This window comes from Paramormyrops kingsleyae, chromosome 5, assembly GCF_048594095.1.
Source record: "Paramormyrops kingsleyae isolate MSU_618 chromosome 5, PKINGS_0.4, whole genome shotgun sequence".
NCBI classification, from domain to species: domain Eukaryota; kingdom Metazoa; phylum Chordata; class Actinopteri; order Osteoglossiformes; family Mormyridae; genus Paramormyrops; species Paramormyrops kingsleyae.
Genome location: NC_132801.1, coordinates 4,293,657 through 4,306,890, shown reverse-complemented (window position 1 = coordinate 4,306,890; position 13,234 = coordinate 4,293,657). Strand labels below are relative to the sequence as shown.

The window sequence follows — 13,234 nt, the reverse complement described above, 5'->3', positions numbered from 1 at the left end:
ATTTTGTCAACGCCCGATGGCGACCGTAGCCCGCATCGAGCTCCTAGAGCAGCTTCCATAAAGCAAAGCACTCGCGTAGAGTTCAATGCGGATGACTGATTGACGGGGAGACTGTGTTCCGGAGGGGAATCTGCCTGCATTGAGCTGGATGGCGTCAAACCTAGCAACCGGTTATCCGGGCCGTGCGTGCAGTGACATGACCAGAGGCACCTGGGCTTAACATTAATCTTGGCTGTAATGTAAACAATGACTACCTATAAATACTTGGGAAATGGTTTAGTCATGTTTTATTCCACAGCGGTTTTTGACAGACTTACTAATTTATTCCATAATAGGTTCCCTTACTCTCATATTACCGTAAAAAAAAACATCACAGAATATTTCCCACCCCTCAAAAAACCTCATTCAGATTAATGTATCTGTAAAGTGAAAATAACCCTAATTTGATTTTTAACCTTTATATATTATATTTTAATACATTAAACCTTTTTTTCTGGGAGTCTTTTTTATATATAGTATATTACATGGTCATATACTTACCTATCACATGTATACGAAATGCTGCCATCTAGTGGAGTTGAAAGCAAAATAAATAAATGAATCTTGTCCTTGACAAACCTGAAGCACGCCCGTTATTGTCTCCAGCGGCGTCTCTGGCACGAAAAACCTGGTGGGGCCCAATAAGCACTGCATGGGCTGCAACCAGCTCGTCAATTAAACTATACACACAGAGCGCTCCAAACAGTGGTCCCAAATGTTTAATCTCTAATCTTTACTTTAATGACAATGTAACTAAATTTAACTTCTATGAAATTGTCGACTTAAGTCATTATGGTCTTGCTATTAGTAGAGGCCAACACAACTGTGATGACTAACAATGGGCAATGTCATTCTGTTTTTTTATTGGCTGTTCTCGGCATGCGGACACAGTGATCGTGCCCCAGCGCCCATAATTAAAATCACTCCCAGTGTTCTGAGCTGCTCACGTAACGATTGCAGGCGGGCCGGTCACATGCTCACTGCTCCACGCGGTATATGGTGGGGCCAGGATAATGTTGAGACGCCCCTACTAATTGTCTCCAAGTTCAGAACAAAAATGTAGGCGCTGTTATACAATTCTGTATTTTTGCTATGTTTTATGACTACATAACTGCTAAAAAATGCTAAGTCGGTTAAAATCTGGGTAGCAAATACTAAACATTGGAAATGCAGGAAATCCTCCTGACTGAATGCCTGGGTAAATAGAAAACTGGATAAAACCGTATAGTGAATTTTTTAATCATGCGCTGTATGTTGTTTTTAGATACCGGTCGATCGTTAATGGTGTTATGGGATGATATATCACACTACATAAACTTTGATGAAATGGGTGGATCCATAACTTCATGGTGGATTGGAGGAGGGGGGTCACGGGGCCTTCTATTGGGTCAGACAGACCGAGATACTTCATCGTCCAGGCCGATCAGAGATGTTCCCCCTAGGATTCAGTACTCAGCTGAGCCAGTGGATCCTTAATTGATGGAACATGGTGAATGACAGCAAGTTCACAATGTTCACCGAATGAGCCTATGCACCTGTGCCTAATCACCATCGCAGATGTGGCTATGTTCTTGCATAGTTTAGCTAACGCATGGTCCTGAAGTCCTAGGAGGCTCCCTGCAGCCTGGTAAAAGAGACTCACATCCTGCAAACCGCCTATGACTTCCTCCCATTGTGGTGTCAAACGAAGCATTCCTTTCCTTCCTAACATAAGTATCATTTCCGCTTACATTTATCAGGCGCTGTTTTGAACGGCTATGATTAAAATTACACAATAATTATGTAATATCACATTCATGTAATATCACTATTTCTAATTGTTTCGTCGCAGAATGGCGAGTTGGATAGAAATATCATCTCAGTGTATGATGCATGCATCATACAGCTGAAGATGACAATAAAAATATTTTTGACTATTTCCTGCCATTCTGGATTCCCAAAGTTTAGCGTTTCCCCTCCGCTAATTCTTGCCGGTTTACGTTTTCCATGGCTCGTGATACAGTAATACATTGAAAAATCCACAACGGTCTAACGAATATACTCATTTAAAGATACCATTTGTTATACAGCCTTACATATTTACTGTCTTTAAAGACTTGTGTGGGGTATGCGTAATGCAACATTGCAGCCATATATGATGGGCACTAATTTTTATGTGTTTATATGGCCCATGCCGTTGTCTTATCTATTACTTTTACAATATAGGTACGCTCTTACAATTTTCGCGTGTAAAAGGATTCCATTTAATGCAATTAATGCCTGAAAACTCCCTAAGTTGATTTACTTTTTCCCTTTGTATTGGTTTAGGTCTATCAAATAAATTCAGAAAGAAAAGGGCAAGTTTCCATTCGCCGAACCGCCGTACGTCAGTTACTCCCATTGGCCGCTGCGATGCTGGTGCGCCAGCCAATCACCTGAGCGATTGTGCTCGCGTGACACGGTGGGTGTTTTGGAGCTGTGTAACTGACGTAGGGGTTACAAATAAAACTCTAAACATGTACGTGAAGTTTGAGTGCCTTTTATTAGGATGTTTCCGGCAATTGTGAGGCATCTGGCAGCACCGTCGTGTCTGACAAAGGTAGCGGAAAAACTGCTGGAGCTCGCCGTTAGCTAGCACTCAGGGTGTTTAGCTAGTTAGCTTAGCCGCATGCGTGAAACACCGGCTGTTACATCTGACCCCCGGCTCCTCTACTGGCTGGGTTACTAATTGGTCTGTTTATGCATGTACTTAAGATATTCCTCGTTCCGATTAACCCATTTCTGCCTGACACCGAGTGGACGGCTTTATGTTGCAATATGGATTAAATCAAGAAGCAAGTATTGCAATCGTATGTCTGTTTCCCTCTGTCTATAGTAGTTAGATTGAAACATTTGCTACGACACATGTGCTCAAACAAACAAAATAAATAATTCATACTTTATTGATCCCCGTGGGGTATTTTCTTTACACCTCCCCCAGTTTGCTCTGTTGATGAGAGCAAGCTGCCAGTGAAGGGTGGCTGCCCATAGCAGCACCCAGGGAGCTGGGGGTTAAGGGGCTTAAGAACATAAGAAATGTACAAACGAGAGGAGGCCATTTAGCCCATCAAGGTCATTTGGGGAGAACTTAACTAATAGCTCCGAGTTGTTAAAATTTTATCTAGCTCTGATTTAAAGGAACCCAGGGTTTTAGCTACACTAACAGGAAGACTATTCCATACTCTAACTACACGCTGTGTAAAGAAGTGATAAGAACAGGACCAGCAGATGTGCCGAGGCCGGGGCTCAAACCGACAACCTTATGATCACAGAAGCTTTGCCAGGCATAAATGAGCATGTACCTATTATTTTCTAATCTAAATTACAGGAGGCCTTTCCCCACCTGCCGCTCCTGAGCCAGATTCCTTCATGCCGCTTGTCACACAGAGATCCTCCCAAAGAACTCCTCACCAGCCCGGATCCCCAGCCCGACCCAAGCCCAGGGCCTCTGGTGAATAGCTCCCACCCCGGGGGCCGGGGCCCGCCGCCCGTGGCCCCCACGCATTGCTGCATGAGCGGCTGCCATAACTGCGTGTGGATTGGCCACGCCGAGCAGCTGCTGGCCTACTACCGCGACGGGGGGGAGAAGGCGCTGGCCGCCATCGAGGAGAACGTCCAGGACGAGAACCTGAAGACCTTTCTGAAGATGGAAGTCAAGCTTATGAAGAAACCATAGTGACCTTTCTGTCTACGTGCATCAGTGTGTATGGGAGCCTGTGCTGTGCATGTATACATATGTATTGGAGATGCTGTGGGGAGAGAACTTTGTGGAAGCCAGTGTGGATTTTTATTTATTATTTTTAGATGTATTCACTATTAATTATGTGACCTAACCGAACTGTCTAAAACCTATAGGCAGAGTCAGGGCTGAAAATCGGTCGCCCTTGCTGAGCAGCGCGCATCGCCGCCGCCTCACCCTACGGGCGAAACGTCCGTGGAGGTAAAATGCGCACATATGCGGTCAGACCAGTCCTGTATTTACGTTTATACCCAATGAGTCAATAAAACTGAGTGTTGGGGTTTTAATAAAATGTATCCACAATCCAGTGTACACTTTTGTGTTTGTGTGGGTTTAATCACTGTTTAGTTAAATGTTACTGTGTAAATAAACGGAGGTTTCATTCCCTGAAGTGCCACCAGGTGGCTCTTTAGCTCAGAATGGCTGATCTGCATATTAGGGGTTTAGTACATTTGTAATATATTTTCTATCACCAGCCGGAATAAACAAGCCACCTTTTGGGAAGGCGAACCATGTGACCTGCTGCCTTGAATGGAAAGTGACTTTGGAAGGTTGAGGTTATAGAGATAGTCTGCTGGGGCATCACCAGCACAGTAATTACAGAAATATGTGCTGATTTGAGGAAGCAAAAATTTTTCTTGGCATATAAATGTCATCAGAATATGGGACGCAGGGTGATACAGCACATTTTCTTACTCTCGTCCTTTTACTTTTTGTTCATGGTAAATAAAAGGATTCTGACATCAGTCTAGGTTACTGTGGACCAAGTAAACACCATTTGATGCATGTTGCCTGGAACAAGTAACTAGTGGAACTAAACAGTGCACAACCCCATCACCTTGGAGCTGAAGACCATGCCCCCCCTCCCCCACACCAAATGGACATTTAAAAAGTAGCATTTATGGCAGCAGTGGTGTGAGAGAATCCTCTAAGTCGGGGGGGGGCAATCTTATCCGCAAAGGGCCGGTGTGTATGCGGGTTTTCACTGCAACTCCCTAATTAGGTCACGAATCAGAGGACTGATTGGCTGAAGAGTCCTCACACCTGGGTTTGAGCAGCTGACCTGCAGGTAACCCCAAAGACCTGCACACACACCGGCCCTTTGCGGGTAAGATTGGCCACCCCTGCTGTAAGTGTTCCTGTTCTTTAGTTTTTCATTTTTGCAGACACAATAACCCACCGGTTTGAAGTTGCTCTGGTTACTGTCTCTCATCTCTGTCATTAGCTACGGTGGTGACAAAATCAGAATAAAGGGTCCAGTTGATGGGATCTGGAGCGTTATTCTGACGCCAAACCTCAATGGGGATTCGAGGAGGGCGCCCTGTTTAAAACGTTCAGGCTGCCGGCCACTGGTCACGTGCTGAGCTGAAACATCTCCACCCACCACGGGATCTTTCGGGCAAGGTGAGCACCTAGCCCTTACCTCTCATACTCCAGGTGGGGGGGTCTGCAAGGTACTGACTCCCCATCAAAGCAGATCCCACTGTCATCCCAGTGCAGGTGCAGTGTCACGCCTAAATGCTCATGATGGTTCATTTCCACAAAAACATTAAATATTAGCTCTTAAAATAATTACTGTTTGGGTCTTTCTAACGGCAGTTTTAGACTAGAATGCAAATAATTCCAATATTAGCCGAATACTGCTAATGACAGCTTGGTGTCCACTGAGGAACATCTGGGAAGTTCTGTCACATTAAGTGCTCAGTGAGGGACTCTTTGTTGTTACACTGTAGTTCTTGTGAAATTTATGCAGACTTTGATATTATCGATCATTCTGGAGTCCTTTCTCAGTAGTCTATCCCCATGTGCGCATGGAGTTTGCATGGTCTCCCCATGTGCGCATGGAGTTTGCGTGTTCTCCCCATGTGCCCATGGAGTTTGCATGTTCTCCCCATGTGCCCATGGAGTTTGAGTGTTCTCCCCATGTGCCCATGGAGTTTGCGTGTTCTCCCCATGTGCACATGGAGTTTGCGTGTTGTCCCCATGTGCGCATGGATTTTGCGTGTTCTCCCTATGTGTGCATGGAGTTTGCGTGTTCTCCCCATGTGCGCATGGATTTTGCGTGTTCTCCCTATGTGTGCATGGAGTTTGCGTGTTCTCCCTATGTGTGCATGGAGTTTGCGTGTTCTCCCCATGTGCGCATGGAGTAAGCACGTGGGACGATTGACGCACTTGCTAAGCAGAGCAGCGGAGACAGGAGCGGCTCACTGTGCAGTGACCTTCAGCCGTACGCCCGCTCTGAGTCAGCAGCACAGAGGGTGCTGGGGGATTACTGGCCATCTAGCAATCGGAGACAGAGGAGGAGAGCGAGAGCAGAACGGCTTGACCTGTGCTGGTCTGGCCTGTGATGTGATGCTAAAGCACCCCCTTCTGGCCCTAGTGCTACCTAGTGCTCCTGTAACGGGTTTCAGTTCCCGAGCGCTCCTGTAACGGGTTTCGGTTCCCGAGCACTCCTGTAACGGGTTTCGGTTCCCGAGCACTCCTGTAACGGGTTTCGGTTCCCGAGCACTCCTGTAACGGGTTTCGGTTCCCGAGCGCTCCTGTAATGGGTTTCTGGGGCCTTCAGCCAGGGTTGGGTTTGTTGTATCTGAGGTCCCACTGAAAAAGCCACTGTGGGACCCCCACGTGCTAGAGAGTGAAGTCAGAACATTGAAGCTGGTTAGCAGAAGATGCTACTTCACCATCTCCTAAAGAACACGTTGATTAAATATTTAGTGTAGTGACTGTTTGTGGCCAACAGGGGTCTCACCTTGCAAATGTGTGGTTGGATTGCTGCAAACACCGGCACCAAATTCATCATAAATTCAGGTTGCAGCCTGTTAAATTATAATCTATTGAGTGGTGAAAAAAAATCCAATAGCCACTATGAGGTAGGAGATACAAATTAAGACAAGTCTACAGTTCTGTTTTAAGGTGACAGTGTTGCTTGATAATGTTTCCTTCACTGAAGAATTTTGAGGATGAGTTCTCATTTAGAAAATGCTTGACTCATACTAAGATATAATTTTGACCTGTCGCTTTGTAAGCGTGTGGATATTTTCAGAAATCCAACACAAACCCATGTTGATGTGTCCATGTTACTGGGTGTTCCTGTATTTCAGTCAGCTGAAATACAGGAACATTTCATCAGCACCCCAATGAATACTCTCTGCCAACTCAGCTTAGAAGATCGGCCATCAACGACTGGCCATCAGTGATGACTGACCGTCATTGTCCCAGGATTTCACCAAGAAAATGGCATAGAGATGAGGTTTCCCAGACGAGACATTTGGCCAAGGCTGATTCATCAAGTCATAAGAACTGGACAACAAAATCATTGTCAAAAGGAATAGAGACATAGAGTTTGTCACCAAAACAAAGTCAGGTAGACTGTCAACTTCCAATGTATTAAAAACATTTGAACTTTTTACACCCCAAAGGATATTATATTACACCAACATGCTGAGGAGGCACGTGTTTCACAAGATTTTGAAGATACTTGACAGGAGTTTCACAAATTAATAGGAGAAAGACTTAGTCTGTTCAACAAAGGGCAAGTTCAATGGCACTACAACAGTGACATCTAATCTCGGGGGTGGGGCTGCTTAGTGTTCCATGAGATCAATGGGTGGAGAGGCTACTTATGACATTCCGTCCTGCTCTTAATGTCACAGACATTAACATTAACACAGGAACATTGTTCTGCTAAGCAGACACCGGTCCGTTCTGTAGCCATCGCCTGTCACACAAACGCAACCTCTGATGTCAAAATCAGGATGTGAAATACATTCCAGAAGACAGAGAAGAGTTAGGGCACATGACTGGATGGGGGGGGGGGGCAATGTCCCGAGAAGCATGACGACTGCAGAATTGGGATAACCTGTGAAAACTTCATGTCCTACCAGCTTGTAGTTAAGCTGCACGCTTTGCTGGAGATCGCCTTTGTAAAACAGCGGGGGGTGGGAGGTGCCGCTCACTGGGCCATTGTGCCAGCTCTAGAAAAGAACAAGGAAAACATTTTGCTACACAAAAGGCAGATAGACCTAGATTAAGGTTTCTAGACATGTGGCTCAGGGTGTTTATATTCTATTTTTGTTTAATAATAGAGTTTGGCTGCCAATCGTTTTATTACACAGTGCACCTGTACTGATTCCATTAAAAATGCTGTCTTGCTATCCAAAGCCCTGCTATTGTCAGCGCCCTGGGCTTCCACTGTAGCTGTTTGGCTCTGTATTAGGCTGGATAATCTGGGCTGTGGTCTTTGTGGTCCAAGAGAAATTGGAAGAACCAGTTCCATCTGTTCTGGAAAACTACATTTTGTTTTTCTGGAACAGGGATGTGGCCATGGTGTTTGAAATGGGCTGATATTAAGCTCCTTGGCACAGGATTGCCAGGTGCACTTAATCTACTCAGTCCATGAGGCAGCAGATGAGCAGAGATTTGGGGTCTTGTTTTTGCTTGTACTGTTGTGGGGGGGGGGGGGGAGTTAATATTGAGGAAAGGAAACAAGGATGCGTGAGCCACTGTGACGAAGTGGGGAGAGGGGAGAGCTCCTGCGGTAGAGTGACTCGTGATTGTTTTATCTCACCAGAAGCCTAAACAATGTCCAGAACCCGTAGTCATGAAACAAGCAGAGTATTCAGTAAACCAGACAGAAAGCGTCAAATAAATGAAGTAACACTAATTCACTAGGGAACTGCTCAGTATGTAGTCAACCTCCCAGTAAACCGCTGGAAATAACCAGTATTTAACTAGTCAAGCGGGAAGCAGGTGATTTTACTTAACACAGGGAGGATTTTTGGGCAGAGTAGAAGGTTGTACGGAAGATTGTAGGTCAGTGGGTCCTGGAGTGTGACAGTTCATAGCCCCAGAGATTCAGGATGATGCTCACAGCCAACAGAGAACATCCCTTTCACTGCATTACCATCATTCTGGAACCTTCCACAGTTATATAACTTATCTCAGGAAATCACAAATCCATTAATACCATTCATCATTCCATCCAGGTGCCAGAAATGTCTTTGATTCTGTCTTTCTTAATCCGAGACATTTTTATTGATCTTGCCCTCAGTTAAATTTTTACAATTTTCACATATGTCATTGCCCACAATCAATACAATTAAATGATAAATACATTTATTTTATTTGAACTGCCACAAACCAAACATGTAATTCAACTGAATAGCAGCATAGCTGTAATGATGTAATTTCTACCATTTACAGACACACATTGCATGACTGCTATATACCCCAAGCTGGGTATACCTGCATCTGGCTCTCTCACCTTTATCTGTATGTCTACACGCTTATATATCAATTGCACATTGTTATTCCCATTTCTACCTCCATTTTATTATTTTATTTTATTGATTATTATACTTTTATCTTGATTGTATGTTTAATTGTACACTTCATGTCACCACCTGCACAAAAACAAATGCTTTGTACTATTTGTACTTTGATAATAAAACAATTCTGGTTCTGGATCTGATTGTAAACATGTGAGGCACTTGGCCAGCGAAAAAATGATTTAGTGATAAAATGATTTAGGCAGTGAGCCCCCAGAGTGGGTTACCCTCCCCCGACCTTGAACGGCCCGCGAGCCCCCAGAGTGGGTTACCCTCCCCCGACCTTGAACGGCCCGCGAGCCCCCAGAGTGGGTTACCCTCCCCCGACCTTGAACGGCCCGCGAGCCCCCAGAGTGGGTTACCCTCCCCCGACCTTGAACGGCCCGCGAGCCCCCAGAGTGGGTTACCCTCCCCCGACCTTGAACGGCCCGCGAGCCCCCAGAACGGGTTACCATGTCTTCATCGTCATGCCAGCCTTAGGCAAGAGGCCCTGGCTGACGAGTGGACGGCTGGGGATCGGATCGAGAGCTGGGGGGTGGGAGGGTGCTTAATCCACTTAGGGACGGGGTATAAGAGGCCCAGCCTCCCCCCCTTGTCCTTCTAAAAGCAAGTGTGGCCAGAGCGACCTCATCTGCATTACAAGGATAGAGCTGCCCCGGGTTCCCACCTCCTCACTGAGGGAATCCACCCAGCTGGTAGGTATGGTGTCCTGGCGACACGGGGGGGTCAAGGGCGGGCGGGAGAGGAAATGGAGAGGGCAGGCTGCATGGTGGGAAGTTCTGTGGATGCCTTCTTTGGGGAATGCTGGAGCATCAGTTCGGCGGTAGAAACAGGATAAAAACTAGACATAAGTTGTTTTCACACCAAAACTTTTTCTGGAAAAAGGTTCTTGTTGCATAAATAAGTTCAAGAGCTATGAAAGTGCCTCATAAGGTGGATTCCTGAAGGAGTGGTGACACGGTGACACAGTGTGAAGGTAGGGAGAGCCAAGACGAAGGGAGAGTTAATTAACGCGTAATTAAAGGGATGCAGGTTTAATGGAGAAAAGCACGAGATGGACACAGCAGCGTAGACAAACCTCCACCGTGCGGCACATCACCCGGCTAAGCCTCCCCCCCATAACACTAACAGTATAACAGGCGAAGCTTTAGCGTGGTGGAGGTACGGTTGTTCATGCTAAGCAGTAAGCTGCTGTATGCTGTACTAGCTGCATGATCTGGCCTGTCAACCTCGTGTCATGTGAATTTGACAGTGGCCTCTTTACAGTGGATTCCCTAAAGGATCACACACTTATGAAGTTGTGCTACATGGGTAGCAAAGCCAATGAGGCAGAGTCAACCTTGAGAAGATCACCGGAGGAGTTAATGAATAAGCTGGGCTGCCTGTAATAGCTGCTGGGTTTAATGGTTAAGAGTAAGAATCCAGTTATAAGGAAGCAAGTCACTGTGTATTTGAAGTCTTCTCTATGTGTGTGAACAGCATGAGGGTCACAATGGAGTAATGAAGTAAAACATGAGCTAGATGGTGAGGTTACTCCTGTCACACTCTATGGTCTTAGAGACCCCATCAGCAGGGAGCGATTCCAAAATACAGACAGCAGAACTCTTGTGTGACGGAGTGACAGTCAGGACTGGAGTAGTTCTTGGCCACCCACTGAATAGGACACTGGAAGGCTTTAGAGAACTTCTACAGACACAGTGACTCCTGTGAGGAGGCACACATGCTTGAGCCATAGGGTAAATGGCTGTAAAGTTACCGCAGTGCCTGGGAGCTCAATCTTAGACGTTCCTACTTATTCCTAGTACATGAGGACACGTGACAGAGAGAGGGTCGGTTTTCAGAGAAGAAGACTGGGTGTGGACCAGGAAGATTGTAGGGTAGAGAAAGAGAAAGCAGAGGAGATGATTGTACAGAAGACGGTATAGAAAGACAGGTGGCACTTTGCCCTCCAGGTATGTTCTTGGTGGAACATCACCAAAGGCAAAGGCACCTAGAGGTACTTGTGTAACAAACACCCATCTGTTTAGAGGCATTATCTCCTAAGCTAACAGAACATCCAAACTCTATACAACAGACTTCTGCCAACAAACTGATTATTTGCCATGAGACCCATTTGAAGTAGACAAATGTTTATAAACAGTGACATTTCACACATAAGTACAATTGCAACAATTCAATTCTTCATCTGCTAGCAAATTTCAAGGCACCCATTCTCTCTCACTGTTCAACAACACTAAAATTGCTACTATATAATATTTGTTTAGGATGGTATTATTTTAATCAGTTCTGTTGCTCTTGCTATATAACTCACAGGTTTCACTGTTTAATTATCAATCAGAATCTCGTTTATGCATTAAGCCGTCATCTGCGAAACGGCACATCGTCACGTTGCTCTGCCGGTGATTCGCTGAGGAACGAACCGATTCAGCAGGTTATTCTTTTCCACCCCTCTCCTGCATGCTCAGCATGTCCTCGATTTAATGAGGATTAACTGAAGCTCATCACCAAGGAGGCCTGGGCATTAAACTAAGCAAAGGATTATGGGGGAATTGGGTTAGCCCGCCACTGCCTCCCTCCTCATTGAAACCCTTTCCCGCCACGGCAGGAACATCTTAGCTTATGTGGACGCAGCTGCTAAGGTAGTACACAGTAAAGAGGATTATGGCGTTTCCGCCCAGCCAACAGGACCGTGAACGGTGACACGTTACAGCAGGGATGTCACATCCAGGCAGAGCTGGACGAAGGCTGAGGGGACGGGGGAGCTGTGGGGTGGGCGGCAGTCCGAACTGCCGTTGAGTTTCCTTATTCAAACCACTGCACTTGTGATTGCAATCTAGGTGTCATCATCCAGACATTATGCATCGATGGCAGAGTGTGACACGGCCACACGATTAGCGATTTTTAAACAGGCGTTCTTGTGTGTCCACCAGTATGTTTCAACATCAGGTGACCCCCCCCCCCCCCACCCACAGGTTGGTATTTGGAGACTGTGTTCAATCAGGTCCTCCTACAAGCCCCACAGCCATGAATCTAGAGCCCCCGAAGCCTGAGATCAAGTCAGCGACCCGCGTCTCTGGGGGGCCAGCCACGCCACGCAAAGGCCCCCCCAAATTCAAGCAGAGGCAGACCCGTCAGTTCAAGAGCAAGCCCCCCAAGAAGGGCATCCAGGGGTAAGGCAGAGCGTGTTCGCCCGCACGCCCAGCACGGGGGCCGCTCTTCAGGTTCCTTGTATTCAGGCTGCTGATTGGCCTAAATACCTCATTGCTTCTGCTCTGCTTTTCACAGTTTTGGAGATGACATCCCAGGCATGGAAGGCTTAGGCACTGGTGAGTCATGGTTCACTTCTCATTTCGTGAACAAATTCGGCCACTCAGTGTTTCCGAGGTGCTCAAAGAGCTTAGATCAGTGTTTCCCAGCCCGGTCCTTGGGGGCTCCCCAACAGTGTGTGGCAGGGAGCTGGGAGGGAGCTTGGGGACCGTCTGGGAAGGACCGGGCTGGGAAACACTGACTTAGAAACAGGCAGTGATGTCAGTATAAACACATAAGATCATTATGGTCTCGGGTTCAAAGGGAAAATTAAGGCGTTACTTACATGAAACCTGTATTACATGATCTGATCAGATGCAGGGCTTGTTCTTCAGTAAGTCTGCAGCCTGAATGTACATGTCTAAGGAAGCCGGGCGCAGTGCGAGCTGACAGCCCAGCGTTCCGTTTGTGCTCTGCCCCCCCCCTTTTCCCTGCAGACATCACTGTCATCTGCCCGTGGGAGGCCTTCAACCACCTGGAGCTTCACGAATTGGCCCAGTATGGTATCATCTGAGACCCCAGCTTCCCACAGCCCTCTAAACGGTTCACCTCCTCCTCTCCAAATTAAACGTCTGCTTTTGGATCAGACTGGAACTTTCTGGCACATACTCTACAGAAAACGCTACAGCAATGACAAAAAAAGCAAAAGAAAACAAACATAAACTCCATCTTCCTTTTCTGGTTTCTTCTTTTTTTCTCTGAATTTTCCATGCATTCCTGCTCCTCTCCAGAGCACCTTTGGTTTCATTGTTGAAATTCCAAGTGGTCAGGTGTACTCTGTTGTCATGGAAACTGGCTGGCCAAT

The 13,234-nt window shown here is 46.3% G+C and overlaps 2 protein-coding genes across 2 annotated transcripts; both read left to right on the top strand.

The window, feature by feature from the left end:
• Window positions 1-2,478: 2,478 nt before the first annotated feature.
• Window positions 2,479-4,108, top strand: oxld1 (oxidoreductase-like domain containing 1). The gene is made up of 2 exons (XM_023816993.2): window positions 2,479-2,617; window positions 3,386-4,108. The coding sequence occupies exons 1-2, from the start codon at window positions 2,567-2,569 to the stop codon at window positions 3,731-3,733; spliced, it is 399 nt and encodes a 132-aa protein (XP_023672761.2). The 5' UTR covers window positions 2,479-2,566; the 3' UTR covers window positions 3,734-4,108.
• A 5,630-nt stretch (window positions 4,109-9,738) lies between these two features.
• On the top strand, window positions 9,739-12,994 carry pde6gb (phosphodiesterase 6G, cGMP-specific, rod, gamma, paralog b). Its single transcript, XM_023817004.2, has 4 exons — window positions 9,739-9,818; window positions 12,096-12,293; window positions 12,409-12,449; window positions 12,867-12,994. Exons 2-4 carry the CDS (start codon window positions 12,148-12,150, stop codon window positions 12,941-12,943), a joined length of 264 nt encoding a protein of 87 aa, XP_023672772.1. The 5' UTR covers window positions 9,739-9,818; window positions 12,096-12,147; the 3' UTR covers window positions 12,944-12,994.
• Window positions 12,995-13,234: the final 240 nt, after the last annotated feature.